This window comes from Suricata suricatta, chromosome 2 (genome assembly GCF_006229205.1).
Source record: "Suricata suricatta isolate VVHF042 chromosome 2, meerkat_22Aug2017_6uvM2_HiC, whole genome shotgun sequence".
In the NCBI taxonomy this organism is placed as follows: Eukaryota; Metazoa; Chordata; class Mammalia; order Carnivora; family Herpestidae; genus Suricata; species Suricata suricatta.
Genome location: NC_043701.1, coordinates 55,791,083 through 55,807,333, shown reverse-complemented (window position 1 = coordinate 55,807,333; position 16,251 = coordinate 55,791,083). Strand labels below are relative to the sequence as shown.

General features: G+C 44.2%; 1 protein-coding gene across 1 annotated transcript in view; it reads right to left on the bottom strand.

The window, feature by feature from the left end:
• The window catches only part of GLI3 (GLI family zinc finger 3), a 266,246-nt gene that overhangs the window by 68,890 nt on the left and 181,105 nt on the right, over positions 1-16,251 (bottom strand). Inside the window, exons 6-8 of the mRNA XM_029926644.1 lie at positions 14,418-14,619; positions 1,398-1,611; positions 513-626 (exon numbers count right to left, since the gene is read on the bottom strand). Of these exons, the coding sequence (XP_029782504.1) occupies positions 513-626; positions 1,398-1,611; positions 14,418-14,619 (530 nt within the window). The remainder of the gene's footprint in view (positions 1-512; positions 627-1,397; positions 1,612-14,417; positions 14,620-16,251) is intronic.

The following is a 16,251-nucleotide window of genomic DNA, read 5'->3' as shown; positions in this document are numbered from 1 at the left end:
ATATTGAAATTTTGAAGCTTGTCCTTTCAGGACTTTGGAGAAGGACCAGACTCTAGTTGGCCTTCAGTTAGGTTAGCTGTGCCTTGATCCATCTCCTCCTGTTCTCCAAGTTCTCCTGGCAAGTGGGAAAAGGGAAAATAAGAACACAGAAGAACATGATGGGTGTAGAGAATATCACTAGCTCTGTCCAGCTCAGGCTTAGGGCCAGGAGTTCATATTTCAGACTTAAGACCAGGGCTAAGGACTGAAGCCTGGTCCTATCAATGATCAGTCATAAATTAATCCAACCACTGACACCATGCACTTCAGATATATCCCACACAGCTTCTTGCATTTTCTTGTGTTTGCTTTTGAGTGAGAGAAACACACGAAGTCACTCTACAACTGGCCTGGTGTCAAATGCGTGGGTACAGCCAAGGCTGAGACCAAGGCCACAGTGGATAAGGAAATGCCATGAGAGACGCCAGCCCAAAAGGAGCTACGAGCTGGCTGGTGGACCCGCGGTGACTCACCTGCTGACCCCGTGGCCCTGGGCTGGGCAGATCTTCGTCGGGCTTGATCTTGGACCGTTTGTTATGCATCAGGTCACCGGTGCTACTCACTGCGGACTCACTCGTGGGCTTGTTCTGCCGGTCGCATGTGCAGGGACAGAGACAAAAATTAGGTTTCCATCAATGAGTGGGACTATCACTAAAACATGCAACTTTAGATGAGCAGGCTTATTTGGCATTAGAACAATAACTCTGATAACGCTCCAATCCCATGATCGCAGAGCTCAGAAAGTGTGTTCAAAGCCAGAAAATACACCCATGAGGCAGCATCTTGTTTAAAACTCAGAGGAGTATAAACCCCCTGTGGCATTTAAAAGCTAAAAGAATAGAGTGGGGGAGCTGGGCTTTGGTGAGCTCCCACAGCATATTTAGAACAAAGTTGTGAGGTGGGTAGGGAACCAAAAGAAACCGGCTGCAAAGCTGTTTAATCCGAGCATGCAGATTCTTCTCGGAGTGGTATTAGTGAGGAGATAAGAGGGTACAGAACAGAGGACACAGCATGGTTCTATTCTGCCCGTGAAGTATCAGATGATTCTAGGTGCCAGGGACAGTGACCAAATGAGCACAAACCCTTCGTGCAATGTAGTCGACTGAGCAGACTTAGAGACAGCTAAGCCTCATCAGGCAGCCCGCTCTCCCACAGAGGATGAGACCACTCTGGCGGAAGAAGCCACTGTTTGGTGAGGAACGCATACAGGGCGCATTCATCAAACGTGACGACTGCAGCTCTGGGTTAGGAAGACAGGGTGCAGGAAGGAAGCCATGACCATGCTCGGAGCTCATGTGGTGACGTGGCTCTCCTCTAGCATTACAAGACAGATCAGCTCATCCAGCTGTCTCTCTCACCTGTGAGGACTCAGAAGGGCCAGAGCTGACCTGGACGGGGTTCAGAACCGTAGGGATCCCAGGAATAGGCCTCTGTGTTGGAAAAGTTGGGGCAGGGTGGATGAGTGGAGGGCTGTGTCCAAAGGCCGAGCCTAAGCTCTGTTGTCGGCTTAAGATTTGCTGATGCATATGGAGAGACACAGGTGCAGAAGGGTAGGTGAAGCTCAAGGCCGGGCTGCGCAGGGGAAATAAAGAGAAGACTGTCATTTACCTGCAATGCTGAGGTTACTTCAAGCATGCGATGTGCGCATCTCATTGCCTGCTGTTACCCTCCCAAATTACATCAGGTCCGTCTGTTTCAATTAGAAGCTAAAAACGGTTAATGATGAACACCTTGGAAGGTTCCAAGAGAAACACGGCTACCGAGGCAGGACACGCACGTGCGTGCACACACGCACACACACCTGAAAGAAGCTTCAGCAAAACGGAAACAAAAGGCTCAATAACAGCTATTTATTACAATAACAAACTTTATATAAAAAAGAGAATGGGTGACTACATGCTTTATAGTACTTTTATTGGCTCTCAGTGCTGTATGTCCCCGTGCATGGAGCGATTCCTTTAATCTCGGCTCACGCTGCGTGCTTTCATATGTCTCCAGATCTTATTACAAGAGGAAGGAAAATCAATTGGTTAAATGTGTTTTGAACACCATGCTTGTCATATCACTCATTTGTTTGTAAAGATGGAAAGCTTGGTTCATCCAGAATGCCACCTAAAGAATTTCCATCAGTGCCGTCTGGTTACAGAAGCTGATGGATTAACCTCTCCTGGCTGAAATCAGTGATCAATGGGCCTCGGTGGAGGAATATTCCAATGGGAGAGCACAGCCCCCTCTCCCAGCTAAATAGCATTAAATGTCTATGAAAGCCCATTATACATGCTAATGCCTGTCACTGCTTCATGACGTCACAGCGTCACCCAAGCTACTATAGTAAGTTCTGAGGGAGCCACACTATTACCTAAGGATTTCTCAACAAGTAGACAGTGACAAACCATTCTTTATGCCAGCACAGTTTAGGAATCAAATCCACTTAAAAGAATGAAGTGTTCTTGAGGAATTTGCCAATGACTTTAAAATGCATGAAAACCTATAATTGCATTCATGCACATTTCGTTCTTAAAAATAATCCGTGGAAAAAAATATATATATATTTCCCCCATCCTGCTGCGTAATACCCAGAAAGAATCAAGGTTTCTTGTAATGTCAAAGGTAGAATTCATGCAAATTTCCAATCTGGTGGGTTAATTACTATTGCTGTTAAGCGCATTAACTGAGAATATAATAATTACAATAACAAAATGCAAACCATTTCAACAACTTTAAGTAATAATTCCGAAGATATACTCTGTTCATTAATGTGACTCCATATTTTGCCTATTTGACTACAATCCATGAAAGGCGGCTTCAATGGGATTACGTTACTATTATTCCTACAGAGAAGCTTGCATTACAATAGCTTGCCCATTTAAGACTGAATATCATTAAGAATACTGTAGGAGAATTTCCCCAGGCTTGGAGGAACTCTCCTTTCATTCCGTATTGTAGTTCCTTAATAAAGGAAAGCAGAAACATGGTGAAAACAGTCATTGTTCATAGTAAGTTAGGGGGAAATCAGTAATAATATTCCTTTCTACGGGGCTACAGTTTCTGCGCTTGTTCCGAAAGCACCCGTGAGTGATTACGGCAAGACTCGGCTAAGGTAGCCGTGTGGATGATTGATAGGGCATTAATCAAAAGATGCATATCTGCCTCAGAATTTGTCCACAAGCTTTCCTCTAATAGCTGATTTCATGTTCACTGAGCTCTATGCCAGTTTGTCCAATTTATTTTTCAGTGTACAAGCCATTCATCAAAAAACACAATGATTTAACACCCCCACCCTTTTCCTTTTGGTGAATGGGTATTACGAAGTATAACTACCTTATTCTACTCATTAAAAAAGCAAAAACCAAAAGAGCCCACTACACATGTATTTACAATGAGACACGGACTTTGCAGGAGCCTCCAGGCATTTTTCCAGAGTTTCTGGAGCCCGCACATCAGGCTGGTGTGGGACAGGGTACAGACAGTCAGTTACACTTCTGATTCTCCGAGGCACAACATCTGCGGGCTCAAAAAGTCAGGACCTGATCAAGAATCGAGGCATTAGAGAAAGCATTTCACAGGGCAGAAAATGCCTTCAGTTGTATGTATAAGCAATGGACAGATGTTCATAGTCACGTAGGATGGGTCCATTTTTACTTTTAAAAGATGTCGGAGAGAAGGACAGCAAGGCCCAGCCTCCAGCGGGCCCTGTTCTCAAGGTACAATTGGTCTGACCTCAGCAGACAGAGGGAAGGGCAGGGACAGCTTTTGACACATTTGGGGAATGAGCATCCGGTCCCCTCCTGGGCTGCTTTCTTGCAGGTGACAGGAATAAAGCTCCAAAATCCATGTCAACCCTTAGGGTCACCACGAGAACAGGCACAACGGATGAGCGCGTTCAACCCCACCGCACATTCCTAAGGAGCCAGCGGCAACTCAAGGTGCCGCGGGGAGCTGGCTGCTCCTCCCCATCACAGAGCCTCTTCGGGACTCAGTCAAAGACATGTTCTTGGCTCTGTCACCGTATCAGCCAGGATCTGGAGCCAAGGCTCTACTGACTCTCGGGAGAGTGTGGAGGTGGAGACACAGTTTGCAAAGAAGGAACAGAAGAGGGTGATGTCTGACCACTGCATGCGGATGTCCGCAACCAGGGGAAGGATGCGTGGAGAGAATCACTGGGGAATTCTTGCGGGCAGAGGTAACGGATCAGCCACCACACCTGCTCTTGGACACTTAGAGGCCCTAAGACCCTCTGCCTGGGCAGAAAGCAGGAGAGTGCCCTGCATATCAGCACCGCTGTGCCCTTCCTGAGCTTAGTATGACTGGGTCTCAGCTTACATGTCACCTGCTCAGACAGCAAGACCTTCTGAGCTCCACCATCCATCCCAATGAGCCCCTGGGCATGACTGGTCCAATCACTCTCTACTGAGGGACATCTCTGTTCCCCAGCCACACCAGCGCACTCCTCCGATGTCACACCCTCTCTTCCCTCCAGTCTGAAGGGTCCCGATGAACTGGCCCTCTGGTGCCTGGAACACTGCCCAGCACACAGCAGGCACTCAACAGAGAGTCAGCAAGCCACCAAACCTCTTCCTCAGTTTCAATTGCTACTGCAGCAAATTACCACAAACGTAGTGGCTCAGTTACTATCAGTTAAGTTACACACAATATCTTAGTGGCTCATGAAAGCAGTGCTATGTTCTGGAGTCTGTAGGCTCTTTAGAAGCTGCCCACATCCTCTGCTCATGGCCCCATGTCACTCTGACCCTCTTTGCCGACTTGAACTCTGACACCCTTGCCTTCCTCTTGTAAGGATGCCTTCCATTATATCAGGCCCACCTGAATAATCCAAAATCAACTCCTCATTTCAAAATCCTTAACTTAACCACAGCTACAAAATCCCTTCTGCTGTAGAAGTTAACATGCTCATGTATTCCTGGGATTAAGACATGGAATCTTTGGGGGCCTATCACACTCAGAACCGTCAATTCAAAGGAAAACATGTTTTCCTCCAAAAGCTACAATTGGACAACGTGTCTGTAAAACAGTGTAAACAAAGTTAGTGTCTAGATCCTGATCTTTCTATAGGACATAAGCGGCTGAGGACAGTCTTTGCTGAATACAGAGGTCAGATCTAAAAAGAAAATGGTAAATCCTATTTTTAGAAACCCTGAAAAAAAAAACTTCCTAAATAGTTCATGTATTTGTATCATAATTTTGTAGAAATATAAAGTATTGTTACTGTTGAGAATTTTTATAAACCTCTTCTGTGTCCTCTAAAGGAAGATGTAGTCTATTTTAAAACTTGGTCTATCCGAGCTTCGTTACCTCAAAACCTTTTACATTTCTGGTCACCCTATTCTTTTCTGTGGATCCCTTGAATAAAGATTTATTTTACAATCTGATTTCTGTATTCTCTTCACTCAATATTTAGCTGCCAGAGTCCAGCTCCAGCTGGTCCAGGGTCCCCTGAAAGAGGCCGCATTGTTGGCAAAAATGGAGGTGAGAGAGTCTGGTTGATCACCAGTCTGGCATCTCTCTCTTGCCAGGGTTGTGCCTTTATTTAAGTGTTAACATGACATGCCATTTCCTTACTGTGACCGTGTCATCCAGCAAGACAGGTGCAGCTCCCAGCATTTAGCTATATTAAATATAATTTAAAAAACTATTTTTAGAGCTTTCACTTCTTTTCCAAAGGACTACATGCAAGATGCGGTAATTTAAAACACACAAACATTTATAACAATGTGACTTCTAATTATTTATCCATATTTAGTCAATGAGACTAGGAGAGAAGTGTCAGAGGGCCCCCATCTTCCCAAGCAATGTGCTAATAAGGTCATAGGCCTTCTGAGACAATAATCCCAAAGTAAGTCTTAGGGAGGAGAAGAAAAAGAAATGCTGAAGTCATGAAGTCTGAGGAGTAGGAGTTCCACAAGTCCGGATTCCACAGAGCTGTGAATACAAAATGTGTATTCTAAGCATCCTCGCCCAGATACAGCAGAGAATCTTCTAGAAACTAGTGATTCTGGCCAAACACTTTGAGAAACACTCTTCAAAGACAACAGTTATAAAGCCAGAATTAATTAATTTCAATAATCATTTGACCTTCAATTTTCTCAAGAGCAGAAAAAGAGAAAAGAGGGATTTTAGGTCCTTAACTATAATGTATGTGGTGTTCTCTTCCACCAAATATAATTTCTATCCATTAGAACAGATATACACAATTATTGATTTATTTGTGTTATAAAATACCTTAAAGGAGCATTCCTTTGTGTTTGGTGACTCAGGGATAGAACTCTGAGCACATCCAAATAAAACTACACATGGTCATTGGGGCTCCTGGATGGCTCAGTTGGTTAAGCATCTGACTCTTCATTTCGGCTCAGGTCATGATCTCAGTTTGTGAGATCATGAGATCGAGCCCTGAGTTGGGCTCTGCGCTGACAGCAGGGAGCCTGCTCGGGATTCTCTCTCTCCCTCTCTCTCTGCCCCTCCTCCCCACACATGAGCACTCCCTCGCTTGCTCTCTCTTTCTCTCTCTTTCAAAATAAATAAGCATGTAGATAAAACAAAAACAAAAACCACTCACAGTCAGTTCCCTTTATGTTCAGCTCTGAGCTAACAGTGATCAACAAACTGTCCTCTGAGTGCAAAAAAGTTTTTATTTAGCAAAGGTTTAAAATGAAAATCCCTGAAGTCTGAATCTTTGAGAGAGTTTTGATGTATTTATTCTCTTTCAAAAATTAGAGGTAAAGTTTTGTCAATCTCCTTTTTCAAAGTGTGGTCAGATTTTGCAAACTGGGCCTCATTTCTTAATTTGCAGTAAATAGCGCAGTCTTGCCTCACTCCTCCGGAAGTCTGCTGTCCGGGAATCGTAGCAAAGATCCCCAGTCTGGCCAAAATTTGGAGTGTAAGTAGGAAGAAAAGATGTTCAATGAAATGCCTTAAATGCATACACTAGGTCATTCATCAATTCAGTAAGTTTTAACTAAGTGCTTTCTATAGATCTCATTTAGAGTCCCAAAGCATAAAATAATTTTTACAATTGGAAAGTTACAGATTATTATAATCGATACAGAGAACTTTGAAATTCATAATAATTATTCACTTTTACAACATGTTTTTTTTCACACAAAGGAAGTAATGTGAGTCAACATTTGTGCAGAAACCTTGGTGATCAATCTGTGAATCAAATTTATATTTAACTCCTAGAATGCTAATGTAAGTGTGGACACTAGAGTTGGTATTGCAGACAATCATTCCTTAAACATCTGTTCAATCTTACTAAATGTAAATGTATTTCACAGTCATTACTATTCAAGTCAGATGGATGAAACCCAATTTAAATGGCTGTAAGATAAGCCCACACCTGGTTTAGACACAATTCAGACACTCCACACCCAGAGGAGGGGGGTGGTGAGGCGGTGGGTGGGTTGCTGGACACTGAAATCTTGGAACAACACAGAAAGCGGCCTAATTTAGCCTGCTGTATGTCGGGATGGTAAACAGAGCGGGTTACAATATTGAAAGAGCTGTCAGTAAATAAAAACAAAGAAAATAAACAGGAATGATAGAATGATGGCAAGAGGCCAGGGGTACCTGGGTGGCTCAGTTGGTTAGCATCCAACTCCTGGTTTTCGCTCAAGTCATGATCTCACAGTTGATGGGTTCGAGCCCTGTGTCAGGCTCTGTGCTGACAGTGCAGAGCCTGTTTGGGATTCTGTCTCGCCCTCGCTCTCTGCCCCTCCCCTGCTGCTGCTTACTTGTTCTCTCGTTTTCTCTCTCTCAAAAATAAACAAATAAAATTTAAGAAAGATAGCCAGATGCTGGATCACAGGGCCACTGCACACTTAAAGGTAAATGATTCCATTTTATTATTTAATGACTTCTATCGAAAGGTAAGATGACAGTTTTCCCGAGAGCTGCCAAGGGATGTCCCCTTGCACCATCTGAGTGGCTATGGTCCCCCTGTGTTCACATAAAACCTAGACAGGGAAAGATGAGGGAGGCTGCGGGGAATTGAGAGGCACTCCACACATCTCAGGCAAATCTGCTTCAGCAGGGAGGCCAATCAGTTCCCAGGCTCATTTCTGGAACCCTCAGCATCTCCTGCCTGCGTGAAGGGTAAAGGACATGTGGTGCCTCTGGATTCTTGGGAAGTGTCTTATTTTCAATACAAAATCAATGCTAACTCCCTATAAATGTGTCTTTCCTCTGTTCTGGTGTTTGCATTTTGCTCAGATGTGAATTTCTGAAACACCCTTAACAGAAATGCACATGATACTTTTATGATGTATTAATTGAGGCTGCGGCACTGGGATCAAGAAACTTCATGCTGTTGGGGCGCCCAGGTGGCTCAGTCAGTTAAGCATCTGACTCTTGATTTCAGCTTGGGTCATGATCTCATGGTTTGTGAGTTCGAGCCCTGCATTAGGATCTGTGCTAATATTGCAGAGCCTGCTTGGGATTCTCTCTCTCTCTCCCTGTCCTTCCCTATAGGCCGACACCTATTAGGACTTGTGTATGTAGAGGAGAGGCCCAGGGGCACACACGCTTGCACGTGCTTCTATTTGAAAGCAGAAAAATAGTTTCCCCTTCCATCCGAAAAAGCTCCAGGACAAGTTTACTGGAAAACCCAGATTCCTCAGAAGCAATGAGCACATGAGTAAGATCCACAGACTCACAAAGCAAGTAGGTTATCACTCACCTCCACGTTCACACTGACGCAAAAGCGCTCTGTGAATACTGGCTTGGACAAAAATCCATTTGGCTTTATATGACAGAAGGGTTTCAAAAGGCTTTAAAACACCACGTGCCATTAAGAAAACAAGAGACAAGACCTCCATAAGCATGAAGAGCAGTGACGCACTCTCCGAAATGTGGCTGGAAACACCCAAATCATGTAACTGCTTGGCCGTGTGGACGTGGTTAGAAAAAAAGGTTATCAGTTTTTCAAAAACATCCTCAGGTATTAATACTATTCCTCTGTTATGAAGAGCACTTCCTCCCAGGCCTTTTAGCCGTGCCTCCCACTGGAGATTTCTAAGAGAAGGAAGGCCTGACGGACAGAAAGGAGAAGTTCAGGGTTGGGATGTACCAGGCTCTGCCCTGTAAGTGGCTGAGCGCCTCTGATCCAGACCACTAGCCTCCCTGAGCATCAAGACTGTGGACCCTAACACAATGCAGCCTCCTTGGGAGCTTCGAAGACTTCCTGTTATTCCTGGATTAGGGGCCCAGGACTGTGAACAGCCTGGCCCTTGCCTGCTTCCACCCTCCCCGCTTACTGCCATCTGGCGCCCTGAGCTGCTGACAGTCCTCAACAGCCAAGCTCTTCCCATCCCAGGGTTGCATCTGCCCCACTCATTCTTTCATACCCGATCGGAGGCTTCTTCCCTTGACAAGTTCCGTGAGGGCCGGGGTCATGCCTCTCACCCATTTTTGTAGCCCCCATGCCCACCTCAGTGACAGCACAGAGTTGAATATGCAGCTAAATCTCTGGGGGAGTGAATGACTAACTGATTAAATGAATTGCTATATAAACCCAATGGCCACCTATGGCAGTAAATAAAAAAGACCTTTCTCCATTAGTACTCATGACTTTCGCTGTCACTGGGAGAGACGTTTGTCACCACTTTCAGAAGAGACAATAGGCATTCTGCTACAGGACAGGAACACAGAGGCTGTCCTGTCCCCAGCCAGAGCCCACAGTGCTGGTAACCACTGGTGGCGCTGCAGTGATCAGCACCTGACTCCACCTCCAGGGAGACGTCTGTCCTGGCCACGCCAGAAGCCAAACCACGAAGGACACACACCCATCTTTGTTTTAGCCATTACAGTCAAAGCTGGAATGCTGTAACAAGTGGATTGGAAATAAGTGGGTTCCTCATCATTCGTTTATGTTTGCCAGAGGACACCGGGGAGAGGAGGGTCACTGGAAAGCCCTCTCTTCCGACAGCGGCTCAATCTCAAGGGGAGGATAACAGCAGAGGTATTTCTACTATGTGCCATTAACTGGGTATTTATAACATCTGCCGTAACCACACAGAGCGGAGGTTGTAGGTTGTCTTTGATAAAATGGGAATCATCTAGGTTTAGATGGGAATCTTCAGGGGGATGGACAATTTAAAACTTCGTGAGATAATCAAATATTTCACAACCTTTCTAAGTGTGTGACGTTTTCTGAATGATCATTTTAGTCATGATATATATAAGAAAAAGACTTATGGCGGACATTTGGACATGATGTTTGAAAAGCGACACATTATAATCCAGTATTGTGTTTAAATATGCCAAGGGACTTTTGTGAATAAATACTTGGCTTTCTTTTTTTCTTTTTCCAAATGTTTATTTATTTTGAGAGAGAGAGAGAGACAGAGAGAAAGAGAGAGAATGAGTTAGGGAGGGGCAGAGAGAAAGGGAAACAGAATCCTAAGCAGGCTCTCTCCTGTTAGCACAGAGCTCGACATGGGGCTCCATTCAGTGAACTGTGAGATTATGACCTGAGCCAAAGTCAAGACTTAGACGCTTAACCAACTGAGCTACCCAGGCACCCCAACACATGCTTTCTTTGGTATTTTTATAGCACTCTAAAATATTTTTTTAAATTTTTTTAAATAGTTTTTATTTTATTTTTGAGACAGAGAGAGAAACAGAACATGAATGGGGGAGGGGCAGACAGAGAGGGAAGCACAGGCTCCGAAGCAGGCTCCAGGCTCTGAGCTGTCAGCACAGAGCCCAACTCGGGGCTCGAACCCACAAACTGTGAGATCATGACCTGAGCCAAAGCCAGATGTTTAACCAACTGAGCCACCCAGGCGCCCAGCACTCTAAAATATTAAGAAATATTTAAACACAAGAACCAGACACAAAGAGAGACATTTGCTTTTTTATCCCTTTATTTTGTATTCATCCCTCTATCTCTCTATAGCTATCAACCTATGGACATATAATATACTCTTCATAAAGACTGTAACATTCTGAAAATCAGAATTATTCATCTACCACATAGGAAGTTCCTTTAATAAATGTTGTAATAAGAATTCTAATTATTTACTAAAGAGTTCCTTCATTTATTCACTCAAGAAATATCCACTGAGTGGTGTCAAAGTGACAAGGCACAGGGGTCGTGGGGGGCAGTGCACAGCCATGAGCAAGACACACAGCCCTCTGGCACTTGCATTCCAGCAGACGGGATGCAAACAGCAAAGTTATGGATGAGCCAGCAAACACGGGAGTTTCAAATAGTGGCAAAGCTGTTAACAGCCTCTTGGAGAATAACATCTAGATTGGACCACCAGGTGAAGAAGATTGTTACGGTGTTTGTTAGAAAACTGAACATCGTCCTCTTTAGAATTTAACCAACAACATAACTCTGTGCACTGCTGATGTCAGAAGCAGGTTAGGTATCGAAAACAGTGCAAAAGCCAAATGCGTTTGGGATCAGTTAAAAAGCAGGGAATTGGATGGGGCGCCTGGTGGCTCAGGGGGTTAAACGTCAGACTTTGGCTCAGGTCAGGATCTCAAAGTTCATGAGTTTGAGCCCTGCGTTGGGCTCTGTGCTGACAGCTCAGAGCCTGCAGCCTGCTTCAGATTCTGTGTCTCTTTCTCTCTCTGTCCCTCCCCTGCTCACACTCTGTCTCTGTCTCAAAAATAAATAAACATTAAAAAAAAAAAGCAGGGAATTGGAGTATTGGCATGTGACCTTCTCCAATTTTCTCTTACAAAGATCCACCACGCTGATGCATAAAACAAGAGGAAGAGAGAGTATGCTTTCCAAAATCACCATGATGTGAAAACAATGAGTGCCTTGCACCAACCACAGCAGAGGTTACATGCATACTAAGTCCACACTGGCTCCTGTGTCTCACCCTCTGGACAAAGTTTGCTATCCTTTCTAGCTTTTCTATGCTCATGATTCCTCTCTTTCCCTGCCATCCCCTGATCCTACCATGTATCGATTATTTCCCAAGTCATTTTTTAGTGCACGAATTCAAACAGAACAGGGCAAGCAGAGCACTAACATCACTCCCGCTAAAGGACAGGCAAATGATGCTGACAAGAATGATTCTAATTATGGTGTTCTATGGCACGCTGCTTGCGTCCTGGGTTAACTGCTTTACCTTCCATGCATTAAAAGCTTCGTCTGATCCTAACACACATGGGCTGTCTACTAAAGAATGAGAGGTCAGGGGGCCAGAGAGAAGCCAGAACGGAAAGGATCCAAAGGCGAGGAAGAACAGTACATGGTGGCCGGGGTCAAATGCAAACCTCCTCTTCCAGCTCCAATGAGAATGGCAGGGTCTGTGGCCGCTCCTCGGAGGCAGGGGGAAATGAGCAAGCCAAGTCAGGATCCTGGAATTAGATGACCTGGGCAGAGGTGAGCAGACCAAGAAGCCAGAGAAGATGGGGGCGGGGGTAAGACTAAAGAAAGGCAACACTGTGACCGTCAATGCACCGCATTCTAATCTGAGGCTCTTAGATGCTGGAAAAAGTCAGGCCAGCTGGGCAGAGAGCCAGAAGGAGAAAAACTTAAAAAGAAGTAAGAATAAGAAATGCTTACATGTGATTCTATGTGAGTATCATTTGTAAATACCCTGGCAAGCCGTATCTCTCCCACTTTAATGAGATGACCTCTAGTCAAGCCACACACTAGTTACAGAATTTCAGCAGACCGACATACGGTCACTGGCAGTCTAGGACGCTGCGAGTATTTGCCAGGAGTGCAGGAAGAGCCAGGCTGCGGTTCATCCATGCCAGTCTTCATAAAATGTGTTCTTTCCTACATAGGGGTGTCTTGTCTGTACCTTACATGTGTGAACACTGAATTCAAAGAGCCGACAGGCAAGGAAAGTTTGCAGAGCTGGTGAGCAAACATGCAATCTGACTACAGACGCGCCCAATTCCAAACTTACATCCGGGACCTTTGTTGTAGGTAATCCTGAAGACGCCCAGGACCTCTCTCTATGGACTGACTATCATACAAGCAGAGTTACTTGCTTTCTGCTCCATTTTTCCACACTTCAATGAGAATATGAAAAGAACAAAGAAAAGCAGAAGAAAATGACATCATGTCAACATGGGGATTTACAATATTTAAACATTAACTTGTGTGCCAAGGAGCATTACTTACTGATCTTGAACAAGCAAAGAATTAAAGCTGTAATTGAGAATCTTGTTGAAAAAAACAATGGTATTCATCATTTGCTAATTTGATGTTACTACTGCTAACCCTTTTGTTTCCAGACGGTTGGGGCTTCCCTCATGTGTGTATCCATCACAGAACACTAAGAATTAAAAGCTGCTGTCCATTCGTAGAAACACACCAATAAACAAATCCTCAATTATTCAAAGCAACTGAAAAAAAAACTTTGATATATACTTCTCAAAGCAAGGAAACATCCGTGGTTTGCAAAACTCCAGTTCAAAAAGATTTCTAGTCATTGACTTCTTAAATTATGGGAGGAAAACCTAGGGGAAAGGATAACTCAAGTTGATAGTCAGGGTGGCATAATGAATCAACGAGAACATGATCTAATTCTAGGCCTGAAATAACCATTTGGGAACCAGCAGAGTTCAAGCCACTAAGTGATTAGCTGATAGAAGCAGTATAAACACACGTACAATTCATCGCTTGGCTTACTTTTTATTCCTTACTTATGGACATCAGCCCAAGTTTGATCATTAGCAGTGAGAAGTATTTTATAGTAAGCATGTTTACAGAAGACTGTGTTTGTCCCTTCATGTACAAGTACAGACACAATGCGCCACCAAAGGAAGTGTCAAAATGTTCCCAGTGTACGGCAAAGGAGGGTGACAAACAGAGATCTTTCAAATTAAGCTAAAAATACTTAATAGGAAAAGAGGGAAATCTTTGTTTGCCCCATTTCCTCGGCCAGGTATGTCTTCCAATGTCATCACATTCCTTTCCCATTAGATTAAAACCCTGCTGACACCTTTCTTTGTACCCTTCTCCCTGTAGTGAACAGCCACGAATGACGCCACGCTGGGACTTCTGATTTCTGCTCCTGTTCCTCCATGTGTCAGACTACCCGGCACGCAGCTGGTTTTCTCTCTAGAGAACCCGAGTTAGTAAGAGGGGCTTGGATGAAAGACTTGCTGTGATCACGGCCTCTGCACAGCGGATTCTATCGTAACTAAGTCTGTATCTACGTGTGGGCTCCTCACTAAAGTCTGCCAAAAAATATTACTTGCCCCCAAACTGGCTCTAAAATCCACTCACTGCAGTAACATCTGACTGGCATCTAGGGTCAGGTTCAGTGTCATGAGACTGTATTGGTCCTCAGAGGCTGTCGGTCCTGCAAATGCGGGGCTGCTGAGCGCTGACCCTTTAATAAAGAAAACACGTAACGGATCTGGGGGGAAATACGTACCTGATTGCACTAGCAGACAAGTGACCATACGAGCCACTTGCTGAAGAGCTGCTGCGGGAATTGTTGAGAATCGTGACCAAAGAGTTGGGAGATGTCCTTATCATAGTCTGAAGGTCAAAGCTGTGATCGGACAGCGGCGATATGGACAGTGTACGCTTTCGGCTCGGCCTGGCTGACAGCCTGGGGCTGGGGAATCTGGTGCCTGTTATATAAACAAAACGGAGCCCCATTACCTGCGGTTGTGCTCAGCACACATTTATCGCTACTCGTCTGGGTGGAAGAAGCGAAGGGTAGGAAGCTGGCAACTTGCGGTGATGAGCACCTCTCCACCCACTTGTGATCTACTGGCTACAATTGAGGAAATTAGGGAGAAATATTTATCTTCCAGGGCTTACCTCGCGGGAGCTCTGTTTATTAATGTGCAGGCAAAATGATAAATTGCTAAACAAAAGGGAAAGACTTTTATGTGTAATCCCTCTCATTTCTAGTGATTTATGAATCTGACGGCTGCTTAGATATTCCTATCATTAATTCACCACAAGCGACGAAGACAGTGGTTCCCACAGTCACACAACACCCCCCCCATCCCAACATACAACCATTTTAAGGCAATGAGCCGAAGGAGAAAATGAATTAAAGCATCTTCAGATTAAAAGTCCAGCTTAGTTAGGCCCTCATTTTCCCAGGATTTCTGTAGTTATCTGACCCATGTATACTTAGAGCTTTACTAAAACAACTGATAAATACATTATCCTAAATTAATGGTTCTCACTCGGGGGCAACCATTCCCCCAGGGGACATGTCACAACATCTGGAAACATTTTGGTATCACAGTTTGTGGGGTGCTACTCATATGTAGGGTGTAGAGGCCAAGAATGCAATTGAACAGCCTGCAAGACACAGGGCAGCCCCCCAAGACGAGGAATCATCTGTCCCCACTCCCCTCTGCCTACACCAAGGAACCCTGCCTCAGTCCCCTGCACCAAAGGCATGGGTCTCAATAAACATTACAAACCTCTGGATGCGGTTTGTTCGCAGGTTTTCCAAACCTAGAAAAAAAAGACTTTTTAGGGGGGAGGGGAAACCATGCAAACATTATAATGAGATTTGATGAATCTATTTTAATTCTCTGGACCTTGCTTTTCCAGTCAGGGAGAATAAAGCTTTTCTTATTAGGGATAATAAAGCATTTGTTATTAGGAATCTCACTCTTTATTAAGATTCCTCCAATGAAGTTCTAATCCGAAGGTCAGTAACTCATACTTAAACGCATGCCAACTTGAGACAATGCCTTTTATCTAAAGAGCTAAAAATTAAATGCCCATTTGCCTTCAATTTGGTAGATACTGGAGGTCTGAATTTCAGGGACTAGTATCAATGTGTCCCAGAGGCCCACACTCCTGCTTTTTCTAAGGTCACATTTACATTACAGAGTCATCAAACTAAAGTTTAATGAAAGAATGAGAACATATTCCCACACCATAAGAAGCAATTCAAACATGATTAGCTTCGAGTAATAATGGAGTGTTTCTATTTCATAGTATGGGTACACCTGCATATGTAGAGACTGCAGTTTAGTGTTACTCAGAACACTGAAGTAGAAGGTAAGCCTTAATAGAAAAAAATCAAGGCACTTGAGTCTCTGGGAAATTCAATGGTAGTATTTTCTTCATCATGGACCTTGACACAAGGTTAACAATCCAACATGCTTCAAGAAATTTAATGAAATTAAATAGAAGAATATGAAAGACTCTATAGATAACATTACAGAGTAAAGAGATATACTTGATAGTTAAAAAATAAATGACAGGAGTGCCTGGGTGGGTCAGCTGTT